Here is a 19045-nt window from a genome sequence, read left to right as displayed (position 1 = left end):
GAGGAATGGAACCTGCACCTTGGTAGCCACAGCCTTCGCCAACAGTGTCTTCCCACTCCCAGGGGAACCCAGCAGTAGAGCACATTTGGGAACCTTTGCCCCTAGCCGATCCGGTGCCTCCAAATAATCGACAAATTACATCATAACCTGCTTCACCTCCTGCACACCAGCGACGTTTTTGAAGAAAACACCCTGACTTCCATTCACTGGATCCACCGCGTAAGCTTGGCTCGCTTAATCTGCTTGATGATGATACCCCTCATCCAACTCAACCGCGCAATTATCACTCCCGTGGCCACCAGCGTAAACAGAATCTTCCCACTAATGTCCCCGCTCCGTTTAACCTGCACCGAAACCCCATCCTTAATTCCCAAATGCGCCAAAACCTGCCTCAGCTTCTCCTCAAACTTGTCCACGTCCGCCACGGCAAAAAAATGGTGAGTTTTGCGTTACTCACATCGATAAGTCGAAGTGACAGTTTAAATCTAACAGGAATGTATAAATGCTATTTGAAGACGGAACCGATTTAAAGCAGGCTTCGTTAAAGTTAATAAGCAACACAATAATCTCTTCAAGATAGCTTAAAGTGTTGCGAATAAAACCGAATTAAAACTCTACAATGAATTCTTAACATTATCTTTAAGAAATCTTAAACCTATTATTAAGTGTTGTGTCAATGAAACCAGTAGGTTCTAATAAAAGTCATAGTAAAACTTTGTAGCATTTTTTAAAACTATTATAAAAATGTATAAGAATATAAGGCATTTCACTTGTTACTTGGGTTGGGATCGGTTTTTATTGTTAAATCAAATTTGCAACCGAAAAATACTTCACAGAAATGTTGATATACTGCCCCGTTTTCGAGATAAAGTTTCTTAATGTTTGATCTTAACTCAAAATTTGTCTATAAGTGTCCATTTCGGAAAATATTTTTCTAAATAGTTCAGAATATCTTCTATAAATTTGTCGAACATTGAAGATTGGACTTCTAACTGCTGAGATACAGCGGATAAAAGAAAACAAAAACCGGAAAATTTAAGCTTTTCAAGGTTTTACTCAAATAGACTAAAAAAAATAACACACAAAAGCATGAAATAAAACGATTTTGTAGAGAAATGCTCAATAATGCTTTTCAGTATTTGTATAATTGTTTCAGCTTATATATTCTGTAGTAAATTTCAAATAAAAAAGTATGTTACGAAATAAGATCTGGATCACAATCTACAATAAGGAAAAGTACATTATTTGCAAGTTGAACAAAACAAGTTAATTAACCAATGACAGCTTCAGCTCTTTTTAATTCTGGACAAATACACTTTTCGCGAAATTTTCGCAGACTTCCTATCTACAAGTCCAGTAACCACCCAAGCACTATGCCACCGGAATGGACTGTTAATTAAGTTTCAACCACTACTCTTTTCAAAAAGTACGATGTAAAAAGAAACCTCAAAACACTTACCTACCCCACGCAGCCCACCCTCCGCCGGATGACCTCAAACGTGGTAGATTCTGCATTTTAGCGAACCTTTGCAGAAGAAGTCTTCTTGCTCCGTTTTTTTTTTTCATACTCAATTTACTCAAACCATTCCACCCAGCTGCACTCTGTAATTAAATTGCCCACCGTTCTATGTATAGAAAGAACTAACCTTGCCTTTTCACCCGACGACCCTCGCGGAGTATCTTTTCATTTTGCACCGACTTCAGGCTAAAACGGCCTGAATTTGCGAAAAACCAACCCCGCATGCAACGTCTACCCCTCCCCCCGCCTTGTATTCAGGTAAAGAACAGTCCATTAAGAGTTCCTCCGGTAATGAAGGATTCCCACGCGCGGCCGGTCCCGCGAACGACGCAACCGAGTCAATGAATTCCGCTCATTAAAAGCAAAGTTTGGGGCGCTCCACGATGAAGAGCTCGGTGCCCCCCGGAACGACTCCCAAATCTATAATTTAGAGTGTTTTATGGGCTTCCCGGATAAAAAATTACCATTTGATTACCATATTGGATCATACAATGACACTTTGAGAAATAGTAACTATTTGTGAAATCGTTTTACAATTTCCCAAAATTAAAATTTAACTATATTTAACTATTTGTGAACTGTTTGATTTAAGGTAACTTTTTGCCAAATAGTACTTAAACCATTTATTTACCATACAACAAACAGTTTTTTGACGAAAATAGTACCGAGTTTTTTAAGGTTACCATTGCTAACCACCCTTATGCCAGATGGTTAAACCATTTGTGAGATAGTAAAAATTCATGCCAACCATATAAATACCATTTCTAAAATAGTAGTCAAACATTTTTGGAAATGGTAGTAACAATATAGTTTAAAGTTCAATTACCATATGAAAAAAAATTGTTATATGGTACTTTTTTATGCGGGTTGTTCCCGACGACTTCCGGCCGCGGCGCAGATTGCAGCAGAAGCAGAAGGGGGAGCTTGAGCGGAGAGAGAGCGCGCGGGCAGCAGGTGGCACGTGGCTTTGGGAAAGGTCATAAAAATGCTGCTCCGCGAAACGAGGGGGCTCTTCTTGCTTTTCGGGTGAAGCTCAGTAGAATCAGAATTTGAGCTCCTAACAAAAATAACCATGCGTCTCCATCGAATCGTTTTTCTTCGAGATTTTCCAAGGAGACGCTTGGTAAGCCTCCAAAAGCCATTTCCCACAACACTGTACTCACAACTTCCTGCTACATGTTCCGGTCGATTTCTTTTTCTGGTGAGGAAAACGACGTCGGTTGTAGGCGTTGCTCAATTTTCCGGTAATCACACACATGTTCAGGTGGGGGTGGGTGTGCTTCGAACGAACGAACCAGACTAGGTCAGGACGGGGCAGGACGCAGAGAAGTAAATGGAAACAATCGAGGATAAATTATCCTTGAAGCAGTCACCGGTATGCAGTTGAAAAAGTTTCCTCTCAGGCACGAGCTCGGCACGGCACAATGAATGGCTATGAATTGCCAGCCCAGAAATAGCTCGTACCGAGCGCAATACATTGTGCTCCACCTTCCATTGGCACAGAAAAACCTGAATGGACTGGTGGCGGGTAATAAAAATGAAATAAGTTGCCATAAAAGGTGACATTCTCAAGTATCAATCATAAAGGCAGGTACGTAGGAAAGCCAGAGGAAAGCAAAAACACACACCTGGGGGCAAAAAGGTGAAAAGCTCTGAGCTGCGAGCCTGTCGTGTAATCGCTCTTGTACACACGTCGTGACTTTAGGCACCTCCGAGCCTCACCCCCCTCTCACTTCAGCTGGCCGCCGAGGTTTGTGTGGATTTGAGCGATCGTGACAGGTTGAATGAATTGCGTGAAAAATATAAATGGATCCATTATACGATTGACGAACGGGGTGTCAGGGTGTTAGCCTTTGCGTGGGCTACCGGCTAAATGGGGATTGAACTTGAATTTGAGTTGTGGGCGTTGGTGAGAGGGAATTGTGCTTGAAGGTAGTTCGTTGGAAGTCTGGAGATTTGTGAGAATTTTGTTAGCTCTATGAGAGAATTTTTCTTTTGTCTCCTCCCCATTCAAAATTGGCTCGAAAAATCAGGGGGCAAAAAAAATATTTTTTTCAAAAAACTTCAAAATTTTAACGAAAATTTTAGTGCAATCAGCTGAAATCAATTTAAAATGCATTCCCCTGCGTTTAGAATCATTTTTAAGCATGTTTGGGTTGATTTAGGAAACTTTAGATTTTTTAAAAATTGTCGAAGTGTATTCTAGCAAAAAGTTTTTTTACGCTAAAATTTTTGTTTTCGTCAGGTCTTACATTTTTTTAAAACTAATGATTGCAAAACAACTGAACTTGTGTAAATTGCATTTTAAAACACCTTTTCCATCCAAATGTTGAAACCATGGCTTGTAATTTCATTATTTATATTTTTATTTTATTTTTTTTTGTTTTTTTGTTTTTTTTATTTAGAAAATAGGGACATGTAATCTGCATAATTTATGTAACTGCGTTATTTTATCTTTAAATTAGGTGTGACTAATAAAAAATCATTAAGAGCCAGAATATCAATGTTTAAAAAACATCTAAGCGAAAAAACACATTAATTCATCAAAAATTCACTAAAATTCAAATTATTTTTGAAAAAATCAAACATGCTCGAAATGATTCTAAACGCAGAGTAATGCATTTTTAATTGATTTCAGATTATTGCACATAAATTTCTATTGTTATTTTGAAGATTTTTCGAGCCAATTTTTAATAATGGGGGAAGGGAGGATGGGAATAGGAATCATTAGTTTTTTATGACCAAAAAAATTGACATAAAAAAATATAAAATAAACTTCATTTTAAAAAGTACCGGACCACGTTTCCCGCAGCCCATTCTTGGTCACCCCTGGTTTAAATCCATTGCAAATTAAGTTTCATGATTTTGCCATAAATATTGGTATTTTTTGATAGCTTATCAAATTGTAACAGTGAAAAAAGCTTTTTGTGAAAAAAATATTTTGAAATTTCGAAAACTAAGCATAATTATTTTTGTCCCGACCAGAGCAGAGTAAAAAAAAAATTATTAAAATTTGTACCAGCCTAAATGGGCAAAAAAAATTAGGAAGAAATATTAGAATATGCTTGATACAATATAACAGTAACTTCAACCGTTTTTTCTCAAATTTCTGAGAAATCGAGAAAAAAATATTTTCTACGTCATCATAAATACAAAAAATATCGTTATACAATATAATTGAAATTTTTTATTGTTTACAATCTTTTTTACGAGTATTCCAATTAAAATTATAATTTTAAGCTTATTTACTTCACCCACTGATTTATTGGTTGATTTTTGAAGGAGAGGGAACCAGTAATAAAATTTGCAATGGCCTTAACAACACTTTTGCTGTTACTTTACTCCGTATGTTACGTATGATATTATTCTGTCATGTACTTTCCCAACCAGCATATTTTTTAAAGACAATCGTAAATTTTGAAAAGTTAACATTCCAAAAACCTAATTTTTGAACCATGAATATTGCATATTGATTTTTTTGCACAATGATTCTTTAAACACTTAAATTTCAGAGGTTGGAATTAATTACTTTGCTAAATCTATAATTCTTTTAAAAGTTTGATATGTATTAAATTGAAACAATTTGAGTTACATTTTGTCTAATTGGAATAGGCAAGACAAAAAAATTGAACAAAAATTGCAACCGTAAATAAAGCATAATTTTTAAGATCCCGAGCATGGGTAAATCGCAAGGGAAATGCGTAATAATACCTTTCTCTGGTATCAATACCAAATTTTGGTATTCCTGGACCCTTTAAAATTTGTCTTAAGGGTTATGCAAGAGAAAAATGTGGTATCATACCAATTTAAGGTATTGTTTTGATATTGTAAAATTGCAGAATTTGTCAATGGTCGAACACCACATTTTGGTATTCTTTTGGTATTACAGTATTTTATCAAGTTCCTCTGAAACTATGGGAAAATTTTGACCAATTTTGTCAAAATAATTAATTTTGCGCTAAAATGATGCCTCAAAGCGATTACCATCATTGAAAACCGAAAATTTGAAACTTGATTTTAAACATTTTTTATATACCCCCTAAAAAAATGACTTGAAATTGTGGAAAATTTTCTAAGTCAGGATGGCACATTTTGGTATTATTTTGGTATTAAAGAGTTTCATCAAATTTCTCTGAAACCATGGGAATTTTTTTTTATAAATTTTGACGAGATTATAATTTTGCGCTAAAATGACTTGAAACGCAAAAATGTTAAAGCTGATTTTAAATTCAGTCGAGATAACCAAATACTATGAAAAACGAGTCAATCGACAGATTATAGAATTTTTGGGAATTTCAAACCAGTTTCATTTTAATAACACTTATTTTTCAAACTTGTTATTTTTCAGAAGCTTCAAGAATTTCAAGCACAGGCCGTTCATCAATGACAAATGTATTCGATGTGGTGAAGAATATCACTAAGAACAACATGGAATCATCAGGTGAGTAGATTTGGCTGTTGCATATGGATCATTTCCGTTTTTCACTAACTGCATCTGCTGCACTAAAAATGGTATGAAAATACCAAATTTTGGTATTACTTGTGCAAATACCGGCGACCACAATGTGCTCTTGGTTGTCCAGTAATAGATGGAAAAATACCATGAAATCATACCAAAATCATGTACCGTAAACTGGGGTGAGATTGATAGCCCGGGGTGACATTGATAGAAATTTGATTTGGCCACTAATTTTGATACAACCAATATAACAGTCACATTTTTGCACATATGTTCGATAATAAGGTAGCCCTTAGTGCTAATATACTCAAAATTCTCAAAAATGTTGAGCTATGAATTTGACGGGCATTTGAAAAACCTATCAAAGTCACCCCGGGCTATCAATGTCACCCCAGTTTACGGTATGTGGAAGACCACAGGAATACCAAAATCTGATTTTCCAAGGGCGCGGGAATACTTAAAAATAAAACCATGGCAATACCAAGTTTTGGCATTCAAGCAATAATGTTCAAAAATCTAGAAGACCTCAACTTGGTGTTGAAAAGGTTTTATTTTGTGGTATTATTTTACCCTTGGAATTACATGGTTTGGTATTGTTGTGCCCTTCCACATACAAGACTTTGGTGTGATTTTATAGTATTTTATCTATTACTGAGCAACCAAGGGCACATTTTGGTCCCTGTTATTTGCCCAAGTAATACCAAAATTTGGTATTCCCGTGTTATTTACCCCTGCTCGGGATTGATTTCATTTGGTTGAAACAAAATATTGAAATTTAAATTGAATACCTTTTTAATTATTTCCAAATATCTTCATTCAGATTAAGAGTCAATAATTCTGTGAATATTTAATTCAAAAAAGGTCACCTAACGAAATCACTGTAAAATTTTGTAAAAAATTGTTGTTGGTTAAAAAATCTCTATTTGCTTAAAAAAGTATGAAAATAATTGAAATTAGTTTTTCTCTTGGTAGTTTTTATTATGCGGTGCTCGCCTACCGGAATCTGGGGCACACAGATTAAGCCATGGAGATTTCAATGTCTTGAAAACTACAGAAATGATCTTTTTTTAGGTTAACTTAAAAGTATTGTAAAGTATTCAAAAAGATATACAAGAAAAGTCAAACTATTTAATTTCATCTAGGTAATAGATCTTTTTATGTTAATTCCAACTGCAACAACGTCTTAACAAATTTGGGAGAAAAATAATTTACTGCAATTTACAAAGCATCGTCGTTTGGGGCGAAGGGTCATTTGAAGAGTTGAAATTCTTTCCATATTTGATTTCTTTAAAATCATGTATACAGAATTGTAGACTTACTTAATACAACTATGCTTGGTTTTCTGTCAAAACTGATGAAAATAGCTTATATAGGTTTGTGTAATTATGTTGATTCAAAGATGTTGATAGTTCGTCAAATAGTTTTCAATTTATATATTATATATTTTCATACTAATTGAAAATAATGTCCAAAAACTCAATCAAGTACCTAATTGTATTCTAAACAAACACCTTCCGATTTTTTGCCATAATCGTCTACAAGTCAGCCAACCCCCAATGCTCCATCAGTAGAAGTAAATACATTCACACCAATTAGTTGATCGTGTTTCCGTCAGTTGAACCTTTTGCTCCATCATTCAGTCTCCTCTTTCCAAAAAGGGAGATGAGCAACCACCCACTACTATCATCACCATCCAGCCATCCAGCAATGGACTCCGGACCAGATTCATTCGCCACAGAACAAGTGTTTCGACACGCCACCGCCGCACGGATGATCCATTATCCCAAACTGATGCTTTCACACCAACCACCAGCGCCCGCGTTGATAACGCCCACGACTCCTAGTTGGTCTTCGTACGTTTGTTGTCGGTTCCGGTTGTGCGTAGAGAGAAGATTCCAGAGTGTGGGTCAGGGTGGGTTGAGTCCGGGTTGATTTCGGCAAGCTTTTGAGAAGCCAAGGACCACCCCATCGTGCACTAGAGTGTACTCTCGCTCCTAATGACATGGAAATTTGGTGTTCCGAGGAAAAGTTATAACAAATGTTAATACAATCATGATGGTAATGATTATGGTGATGTGGAGGGATGACGAGGCGGCTTTTCTTCGCCTTTCGGTTCTGTTGTCTTTTGTGGTGGGGAAAATTTTCGTGGAAAACATGGCACTTTCATCCTCAAAGTGGCAGCAGCACTAGGACGAGGCACCCCAAGTTAGTTCCAGCGAAAATCTTGTCATTCTACGTTTACTTTGCTAATTATGCTTGTTGTTGATGTTGATGTTGTTGTTCGTGACTGGTACAAAAGTCGAGTTCATCACGAAGAGACAAGGGTGACAAAATTAATGACAAATGAAGCTTTTTTTTCTTGTCTGTCGCATCTTTTGTGTCTGTGGCCACGAAATTTGCATCACAATTTCCATAACTCAATCTCAGTTACGGGCCACCACTAAAAAGTGAGTGGAACCGGAAAAACTCATTCACTAACTCAGAACGAGAACGGAGAATGGAGAGTGAATGACAGGACAGTGTAATAAAAGTTAGCACTTTTCGACGCGCTGGTTTTTCGCACTAAAACCACCCCCACCAGGGAGCAGTAAGGGTAAGGGTAAGTTGGGCGGAGGGTTGTAATTTATGCCATTAGAGGCATGTCTTTGGAAAGGTTATGGAGAGGGGTAGGGGGGTTGGGGAACTGGTACTTACACACTACAGTGTCATTAATCTTGCGGTTTGTTAATAAAAGTCTCATTCTGTTTTCTCCCACCACCTTTGCCCACAGAGTCAAACGAGGCCAAATCATCGCACCGAAACGCACTGAGCTCGTCGCACCACCACGAGAGTCAATTCATCACCAAGAACAACAGTAGGGTAGTTAGTCAACGGGGGGGCCTCGCGGTGCTCCCCTGCAGCGTCACCATGTCCACACCAGCCACTGTAAGTAAGTATTTAGTTAGTTGGCGTGCGTGCGGCTGTCCCTCAGATGCATTTGTTGGTCCTAGAAAATAATGATAAGTTCTATTTTTGTTTGGTGTTTTTTTTAATTTTCCAAAAAATCAAGAGTTGCAATTCCTTTGGTAAGAGTCCTCAAAAAGACCGAATTGCTTAATATTTTTTAACTGTCCGCTCTGATCCTCTAAAAAAAATTTGTTTTTCAACACTGCTGACAGATTTGTATGCTAATTTCTATGAACGATCCAATGACGCATTTTTTTATTCTTTGGTCATTGACCTCTACAAAGTTTCAGGCAAATAGAAATACAAAAAATATTCAATGAATTTTATCAGTAAAAAATCGTATTTCTAATTGCCTGGAATCCTTTGGAGGTTCTTTCAACTATGATTTGTACTGTAGTTCATTATGATGTATTTGGATATACTATACACATATTTGGTAAGAGAAGGAATAAAATCAAAAATCCTCCGAGAGTACAAAAAGTATAAATCCGCAAAAATCACAAATTTTGAAAAAAATGTTGAAATATGGAAAGTTGAAAATGTTTACTAAAAAATTTGTCAAGTGTGAACCTGATGAAAATTCACCAAAAACTGTTGAAAATTTACCAGTTTCTGATGATTTTTGATTTTTTGACACAAAATCTGACTCTATTCCCTGATAAATATTTCCAGCATTTTTTACTGTGTAGACATACAACAATATAAACATGAAAAAAAATCAAACAAATACGTAATGCCCAATAAAAAATAAAAAAAATTGTGATTAAGTTATGGTCAAACAGGAAGCCTATCACGACTTTATTTTTTACAGTTTCAAACCACAAATAACACTAGTAATGTGTGATGCAGGCTTTAAATTGAACGACAGCAAGCAATCTGTCGTTTACAAAAATCGATTAATGTTGACTGGGACTTTTGTATGAACTAAAGTCCCAAACAGGACACTATTAGGATTGCAACATTATACATTATGCAACATCAATAAATTTCAGAATTTTCAGAAACTTCAAGAAATCTAAGTAGTTGAGTAGATCTAAGAAATTCAATGGATTCAAGAAATTTGCGACAGAAAAAGAAATCAAAATTTAAGATATTCAAATAAGATGATAAACAAATTTGAAACATAAAAAATAGTGTAGAATAAAGGATATTAAGATAATAAAAAAAAAATACAAAAAATACAGAAAATTATGAAGCTTAAAAAATTTAAGCAATAAAATAAATTCATGAATTTCAATAAAATTGGAAAAATTAAGAAATATTCACAAAAAAATTAAAGAAAAATAGAAATTCAAGTAATTCGAGTATTAAAAGAATTCCAAAAATTCGAATATGTTCCTAAATTCAAGACACAAAATAAAGGATTAAAGAAATTAAAAACATAAGAAATTAAAAATAAAACAATAATTTCGAAAATTAAATCAAAGTTATTTTAAAATTAAAGAAAGTACAGAAATTTTAAGGTTTAAAAAATTAAGGAAGAACATAAATTAAAGAAATTCGTAAAATTTAAGAAATTTAGGAAATTCAAGAAAACACAGATATCACAGAAGTTTAAAAAGCCTGTTAAATTCAAAAATTGAAGGAATTATAGAATCTTCAAAAAGTTCAAGAACGTTCAGAAATTCATGAAAGTCGAGAATTTTGTGAATTTCATAAAATTTGCAAATTTTCTGAAATTCGAGAATTCACAGTAAAAATAGAAACTAAATAAAAGTAAATACAAATAAAAAACCTTACTTAATCCACCTTAAGGTGGTTGGTGCCTTCCTCTTATTTATAAAGATTCCAACCCCCCTAAAGTGTCCAGATGTTTATGGATCTCCCTTAACGTTCGCAGCACCTAAGAGGTCCTAATAAAAATAACAGACTACCTACAGACTTTTTGTCAAGAATATACAGACACGGCCTTTGGGAAAATGGCATCCCTCTACACGGCTTTTTCGTGGCGATCAGACCCGACCAGTTGAGGTTATGTGAATTTAGACCATTTTTAAACTGCTTGTAATTTAAGATAGGTAAGTCAGATCTTGAAAATTCTTACTCCACCTAAAAGGTCTTCTCATATGCTTTCTAAAAATATATAACATGTGAGGGTTTCATGAAAAAAACCACCCTTTTTACCATAATTTTAATTTAATATGAAACAGTTGAAACTGTGACGAGATATTCCAGTGACATTGATTTGGTACACATGTCTACATACAGCCAAACACACAGACGTTTGCTCAGCTGGTGATTCTGAGTCGATATGTACTCATGAAGGTAGGTCTAGGAGGTCTATTTAAAAAGTTCATTTTTCGAGTGATTTTATAGCCTTTCCTCAGTAAGGTGAGGAAGGCAAAGCACATGATTTTTTTTAATTGGAATTAAATAAATTTGGGAAACTAAAGCATTTCAAGTAACTCAGAAATATTAAAAGAAACAAATCAAGAAATAAAGAAAAAAATACAGAAACTAAGAAATTTTTGAAATTACAGAAATTAAAATAAATGATTTAAAAACTACGATTATTCAAGAAATATTCGAAAAATTAGTAATTTTAAGAATTTTTATAATTATGGATTGCAAAAACCTAAAATTAATATACTACATAGTTCATAAAAAGTCGCGGAAACGCGTGGTTAAGTAATTATTTCGAATGAAAATATGAAAGTGCTTTAAAAAACTCCAGTTGAGTCAAGTGTTCACCTTTACTTAATGCCATTTGGGTTCTGAAGCCCTGTGTCAATTTTTATATACAGGGGTTGGACAAAATGATCGGGACAGGCAAGTTTTTGTCAAAATTCAAATGCTCATAACTTTTCGAAAAATTAACCGATTTTGATGATTCAAGAAGCAGGTGAAAGGGAAATTATTCCAGTTTTAGAAAATGGACCCGTTTAAGGGTACGGTCCGTGGCCACCGGAGATGTTCCGGATTTCCCGAGGTTATGTCAAAAAGCATGTTTTTCTGCGGCGTGCCATTTTGGTTGTGGTGAGCTTTTTATTTAATCAATATTTTTTCCTGAAAGTACAACTAATAACCAGTCGAATGCAACCGGAAGCATTGAATTTCGTTGAAAATCCGCAGAGATATGGCCATTTCCGTAAAATCGGACCGGGAGGACACGTATTGGCCACAGTTATTATAGCAACTTCGATGAACCATTGCAATATGGGTGGCAAACTTCATGTTTTTTCATTGGCAAGTCTCAAAACACATTCACGAGTCTGTAATTGGCCAGGGGTAATCTGTAGCAGGTTCCGGGTGCCCCGGGGAAAGTGGCCAATTCGGGAAGTTGCACTTACCATAGCAATATGGGTATCAAACTTCATGTTTTTTCATGGGCAAGTCTCAAAACACAACTACGGATCTTTAATTGGCCTCACTAAGCTGTAGCAGGTTCCGGGTGCCCCGGGGAAATTGGCCACTTCCCCCGGGGCACCCGGAACCTGCTACAGATTACCACTGGCCAATTACAGACTCGTAAATGTGTTTTGAGACTTGCCCATGAAAAAACATGAAGTTTGATACCCATATTGCTATGGTAAGTGGAACTTTCCGAATTGGCCACTTTCCCCGGGGCACCCGGAACCTGCTACAGCTTAGTGAGGCCAATTAAAGATCCGTAGTTGTGTTTTGAGACTTGCCCATGAAAAAACATGAAGTTTGCCACCCATATTGCAATGGTTCATCGAAGTTGCTATAATAACTGTGGCCAATACGTGTCCTCCCGGTCCGATTTTACGGAAATGGCCATATCTCTGCGGATTTTCAACGGAATTCAATGCTTCCGGTTGCATTCGACTGGTTATTAGTTGTACTTTCAGGAAAAAATATTGATTAAATAAAAAGCTCACCACAACTAAAATGGCACGCCGCAGAAAAACTTGCTTTTTGACATGACCTCGGGAAATCCGGAACATCTCCGGTGGCCACGGACCGTACCCTTAAACGGGTCCATTTTCTAAAACTGGAATAATTTCCCTTTCACCTGCTTCTTGAATCATCAAAATCGGTTAATTTTTCGAAAAGTTATGAGCATTTGAATTTTGACAAAAACTTGCCTGTCCCGATCATTTTGTCCAACCCCTGTACAACGATTGAAAACACGATTAAAAACCATTTCTGACCACATTTTTTCATTTTAATGCAAAAAAAATAAATAAAAAAATGACAAGACAACATTTTTTCGATGGATCAACTATGGTTTCCTTGGAACGAGCTGTCAAAAAGGACTTTTTCTGACAAAAAGAACTGCGAAGTATTTTTTAAATAGATTCAAAATTTCATTTTATGTCATTTGCGGTCGAACAAAGGGTCATTGTACTCAGAAAAATAAGCTTAATCGTTGTGAACAACAATATCAGAAATTTAAGCTTCATTTTAGGACCCAATTGTTTTTTTTTCTTTTGTTCAACTTTTTTAAAATACATTTTCCAATGTTGAAGTTAAAAGTGGTCTTTGTTTGAATTTTTCTTAAAGCTTTTTTTTGCTCTCCATAGACAACATCCAAGAAAGCTCAACAAGTTTCTCTCGCACCAGCCAAGCGTACCGTCCTGTAAAACATCAAATTTACCTCGTTAGTCCTCATAAAAAAAACCCCGTTGCTTCATCAGCACTGCAACGCCGGAAATCTGGGCGGAACAAAAAATAAAATAAAGATAAATTTAAAGACATAAACTTTTATTGCCAACCCCTCTCAGGCCAAATCCGCTTATCTGGACTCAAAGAGGAAACTTCATTTATTACCTCCCGGGGCACCCTCTTAGCTCTTCCACCTCCTTTCCAAGTCCACTCTTTAGTCATTCGAAGCGGTTGGCTGAAAAAGGGGATCTTTCTTCTGCTGTTGCTGCTGCAGGTAGGAAACGCCAAGACGTGGCAGAGAGTTCTTTGTGCTGGCCACGACCGGACTGGTCCAACTGGTTCTTGATTTTATGACGCCTGTCGGTGAGGAGTGGATATTTTATCTCGCCAGATTTGGATTCCGGCCAGTCTCGCTAATATGCGTTGCCGGAGATGGGATTTTTGTTCCAGCCTGGAGCTTAACCGAGCGAATCGTCTTCCTCCGGAGTGAGGGGGTTCCCTTTCGTTAATCAGACCGACGCCATCTGTCTTGGACACGCGAGCGAACGGGGCTGGTCCCTTTTTAAGGTTGAACGGATTCTGGAAAAGTTTTAACCTTTGTTTGAGCTTTGGTTGGAGTTTAGGGCTTGAAGTGGTCCAGTTCGCCATGGGCAATTATACGAGAGCGGTCAAATGGAGAGAAGCTCTTCCATCGAATGTGTTCCCGGTCCTGCTAAATTTGCAGTAGAAATAATATTTTGCAGTACAAAGAGGTGACTCAAATGAACTGATAAAGCTTGACTAATAGGATGATTCTACAAAAGAAGCAAATGCCGAATAAACGCAGTAAATTTTCCGCTCTGAAGCTTTCAGTTCAGCTTCGAGACGACCAATTGAGTTACTTTTCACCGACAATCCAATTTGTTTGCTGATCCACGTCATCATCATTATTCTACGGCAGCAGCAGCAGTAGCAGCTTCCAGCGAATAAGATGGATCGAGTTTTCTTCGCACCGAGACAAGCATCCAAACAGGCACAAATTACCAACACCACTTGGAGCATATTTTTTATCCGCTCCCCAGCTCGAAGCTCAACCATCTCTCAGCCCGGGCTCAAAGGATCATCAATTTTCGATCACGCGGAACAGGGCCGGAGCTGGCAATCTGTCCGTCTCGATCCCATTTTCTCTGTCAGACCAGAAAACAAATCAATCATTAAAGCATGTGCTTCCCTTCCGGTTTCCGCGCCAATTGTTTTCCCTCCCCCAACCCACGGAGAAGTGTTCAAGAGTGACAAAATGGCAAAAACAAACAATCTCCGGTCCCTGCCACCGGAACCGGGTCCCATCAGCAGCTGTTGCCGGTGTTGTTCTTTTTCGGTTCGGGTCGGTTCCACGAGTTGCCTTTAAAAAGCTCCCTTCCGGAGATGGTCCCGGTCTCTGTCCGGACCTTTTGCTTCAAGTGGCTTCACATTTCCATTCCACGCAAATTAGCCAAATTGAAGCGTGGAAAGCGAAAGGAAAATAATTTTCATGAAAGCTTCCTGAGTGGGAGATTGTAACAGGATGTATTTAATAAATTCGTATTCTACTTATGATTTAGAATTTTGAATATCAGCCAAGTGAAATTGCAAATCTCCTTAAAAGGTTAGTTTTATATGTTTCATAGAAAAATTTGCTTTAAAATCAAATTATAATAATTTATCACCCAACTCGGGCCTTCAATTTTTTGCCACCCACAGAAACCATGGTTAGGTCAAGTTTGGCTCGTTTGAAAAAGATTTAATTAGCATTAAATTCACGCCTCGTCCGCAGCGTGCCCACGCCGGGGTTTTTCCCAATTTGAACCCAAATTGGACACTTTTCAAGTTTTCGTTGAATAGCGGCGAAGCGCACTTTTGTAGGTCATCTTTCTCCGCGTTTCCGCCCTTTCCGCTGGTATTGAAAGCTACTTGGGAAGCGAGCTTCTATCTCGGCAGCTGCTGTCCCTTCTGGAACGAAATGTTGCAGCAGCCCCTCTTGAAAATTAAGAGCAGCGTGTTTGATGTTGGGTGAAGTTTTCCGGAAAGGTGCGAGAGGTGGCCATGGCACGCTGGTCAAGAGGGGGGATGTCTAAAAGAAAATCAATTAGAATATTTTTCTTTGCAGAGTTTGAAAGTTGAATTTGCGGTCCAGGTGGCAGAGTAGATTAAAGAAAAATGTTGGTGTTGGTTGATATAATGCTGTACAATCCCCATTCAGGAACTTTTTCGTATCCTCCGGATTTTTGTTTCTTCTAACACTTCTGTTTTACTTCCTGAGTTTTTATTTTTACAAATTTACCAACAAAATTGATGATTGAACGAAGATGTTCATCATTAATTCTACTGTTTTATCTTGGAATGATTTAAATTAAGCTTTAAATTCATTTCTGATTTCTATCAATCAGTTTGAAAATGTTTTTCTAGATTACAACTTTTTGAGATAAATTTTTCTTGCAAAATATTTTTAACTTAAAGATTTCAAACATTGCAAATTATGTGAAAGTTTTGTTTTCAACAATTATATTTATTAACAAAAGTTTCAATTATGATGCTTGAAATCTCATTTTTAATTAAAAAAAATTGAAAGTGATTCCAACCTTATTCTTGCAAGGTCTTGTTGCAAGATTGGAACCCATATTTGACAGCTGTGTAGCAAATCAGATGCCAAACAATTTCATTCATTTTTTGTGATTTGTTTGTCGTGTAGAAAGTTTTTGGAATGTTTTTGACAAGTAACAGAAATTATGAAAATGAAATGCCCTTTGACTAAAAATGATTCCAATATTTTCAAAATGCCAATAGTGCCAATAGTTTCGTTTCATTTTCAAAATACCAACCAAACAAAAATGATTATTCTTATTTATGAAAAAATGAACAGATGACATTCTATAGTTTAATTGCACCCCAATTTCTCAAATAAACATATTGTAATTTCCGCTTGGAAAAAAACTGATTTTGACAGAGTATTTTGATATGTCTCTCTTGAACACTCTGCAACTTTTGTTTAAAGCAATTTAGCACGGTACTGTCTTCAATAGTGTTGTTATGGTTATCCAAAGTCATACTTCTACGGTGTTAGTTTCATAAAAAATTGAAACATGTATTTTGTAAAATAAACAATGTGAAAATGCAAGTTTTGCCTTGCTCCTAAATTTTGGGTGGTTGTTTGGGACCCTAAAAGAGACCCAAGGAATGTGTTGCTGTAGAAACCTATTTCGTTTCCACCCTTTTAGATGGTTTCGTTGACTTTCCCTATGGCCCCCAAAAAAGTTTGAACCTAATAATAATTAGACTTAGTGAATTTTCACGCTCGAAAATTGCAAATTTCACGGGGACCTCAATTCAAAACACCAAATTTCACGCAAATTTTGCGGATCGATAAAAATGTTAAAATTACTCTGAAAATCTTATGTTTAAATTACAGGAACTATTTTTTATGCTTCATTATATACTATTCTTCAATTAACTAAAAAAAAACTTTAATAAATTTGAATGTGACACAAAAAAATTCTCCTAAATTTCAAAAAAGATTCCACCTAGTTAATGAATCGGCTCTATATATATTTTGAAATAAAATGTAGGGCATGCGCATTCTTATTTATTGAACTGCTTTTTTTTTAATATTCGACTAATGAAATTGAAAAGGTTTCCTGATTTGCTTTATTTTATTGAATTTCATATCAAAGCAAAATTTTTTAATCTTGTCCAGCGAGAGTGAAATAATTTGATGTTTTTTGCGACATTTGGCACATTAACATTTTTGAAGGTTTTATCTCCCTTTTCAAAATTTAAATTTCTAATCAAAGGGCAAAAATAATAGAATTTTTTTTCAAGAATGACAGGAAAAGTAAGTCGTTTCACGGTGAAATTGCAAAAAAGTAGTATTTAATCTTTCACGAGAATCATCTACCCAAAAAAATTAAATATCGTTAAAATTTAACAGGACTCAGAGAAAATGTGGAATGTTTCTTAAGTTGAATTCAAAGCTTTCATTTTATTTGAATAAAACAAAGCTTGATTTTCGAAACTCAAAAAAAAATCAAATTATTCGTTCTACAGCATTGCCTTGGCGTTCTGGATTACGAGATTCCTACTTGAAACTAGGTGTTTAGGCAATTACAAACCTCTTTTTACACCTAAGCTTCCATCCACCCCGGGATTCCAACTGACGACCTTTGGATTGTGAGTCCAACTGCCTACCAGCGACTCCCCCGAGGCAGGACCCAGGGAGACGACTCCTACGCCTGGACTAAGCCGACCTAACCGAAATTTTGAAACTTTACCTTTCAAATAAAATAGCATTCATAACACCAAATGAAAATATGACTAAACTTATTAAAAAATAGTCTGTATGGATGAAATATTTATTTTTTTTTCGAGAAAAAAAAAACATTTCGTAGAACTGTACATTGGTATTTTATGAAAATTTAAAACGACTTTAAAGGAGTTCAAACATGCAAAATATGATTATAAACGCAGGAAAGTGCATTCCAACTTTTTCGGTTCGGTCGGTACGGTTTCGGTTCAATTAACTTTAGTTTTCATTAAAATTTTGAAGTTCTTCGAAAAAATATTTTTTTTGTCCCCTTATTATTCAGACCGACTTTGATGGGGGGAGGGGTTATGAGATATTTTTTGAAGTTTATGTCTCTCGGCTCTGACCAAAGTCGAGGGGGAGGGCAAAAAAAAAAATTAGAATTGAAATGACAAGCCTAGGTTTCAACATTTAGATGAAAAAAGTGTTTTAAATTGCATTTTACAGGCGTACAGTTGCTTTCCAATCATAAGTTTTGAAAATATCGAGGTATTGACGGATTTTTTTTTCGACATTGGTATTTCATGAAAATTTAAAGTGTTTTCAAAGGAGCTCAAGCATGCTGAATATGATTATAAACGCGAGAAAATGCATTACAACTGGGTTTCAGTTGATTAAACTTTAATTTTCATTAAAATTTTGATCGCTGGTTGCTTAGTTAAAAGTACACATGAAAAAATAAATAGAAATTTGAGGATCTAAACTTTCAAATGCAGACATCTCAGCGACTGTTTATCTAATTTTTATGTCTAAAACTGAAACATGCGTGAATTGTTTGGATTTTTTATTAAAAAATATAGTATAGTATAAATCTTAAATACAAGACTAACATTTTAAAATACCTGCAAGTGATAAAGAAATATTGAGCTTGCGACTACTTTTCAAAAGAACATAAAAAGAATCCACAATCCAACTTCAATCGTTTGAATGTTCATCATAGTGGAACATGACAGGTTTCCCACTAACGAACGGAAACAAGCTCAAGAGCTTAGCATGTGCACGGCAAATGAAAACAGTTGTCGTTATCGTGACTTTTGCTTGTTATTTTGCCATTCGCATAAGCAAAAACCAAACCAAAGAAAAAAAAGACCATCCAAAAAGCGACCTACGCCAAGCAATCAATGGCGCGGGGCGCGTCGGAAAACTTCTGAAGATGGCCCTCACGGAAAAACCCCTCGTGTGCCGACCGTCGTCACAGTCAGGCTAGGGAAAAATCTTAATGCCTCATAATTTTTGC

At 36.1% G+C, this 19045-nt stretch overlaps 1 protein-coding gene across 1 annotated transcript in view; it reads left to right on the top strand.

Annotated features, from left to right (window-relative positions):
- The window catches only part of LOC120425686 (neural cell adhesion molecule 2-like), a 109874-nt gene that overhangs the window by 50264 nt on the left and 40565 nt on the right, over positions 1–19045 (top strand). The window contains exon 2 of the mRNA XM_039590269.2: positions 8749–8903. Coding sequence (XP_039446203.1) covers positions 8749–8903 — 155 coding nt within the window. The remainder of the gene's footprint in view (positions 1–8748; positions 8904–19045) is intronic.

Source organism: Culex pipiens, chromosome 3, assembly GCF_016801865.2.
Source record: "Culex pipiens pallens isolate TS chromosome 3, TS_CPP_V2, whole genome shotgun sequence".
In the NCBI taxonomy this organism is placed as follows: Eukaryota; Metazoa; Arthropoda; class Insecta; order Diptera; family Culicidae; genus Culex; species Culex pipiens.
This window is presented reverse-complemented; position numbering and strand designations above follow the sequence as displayed.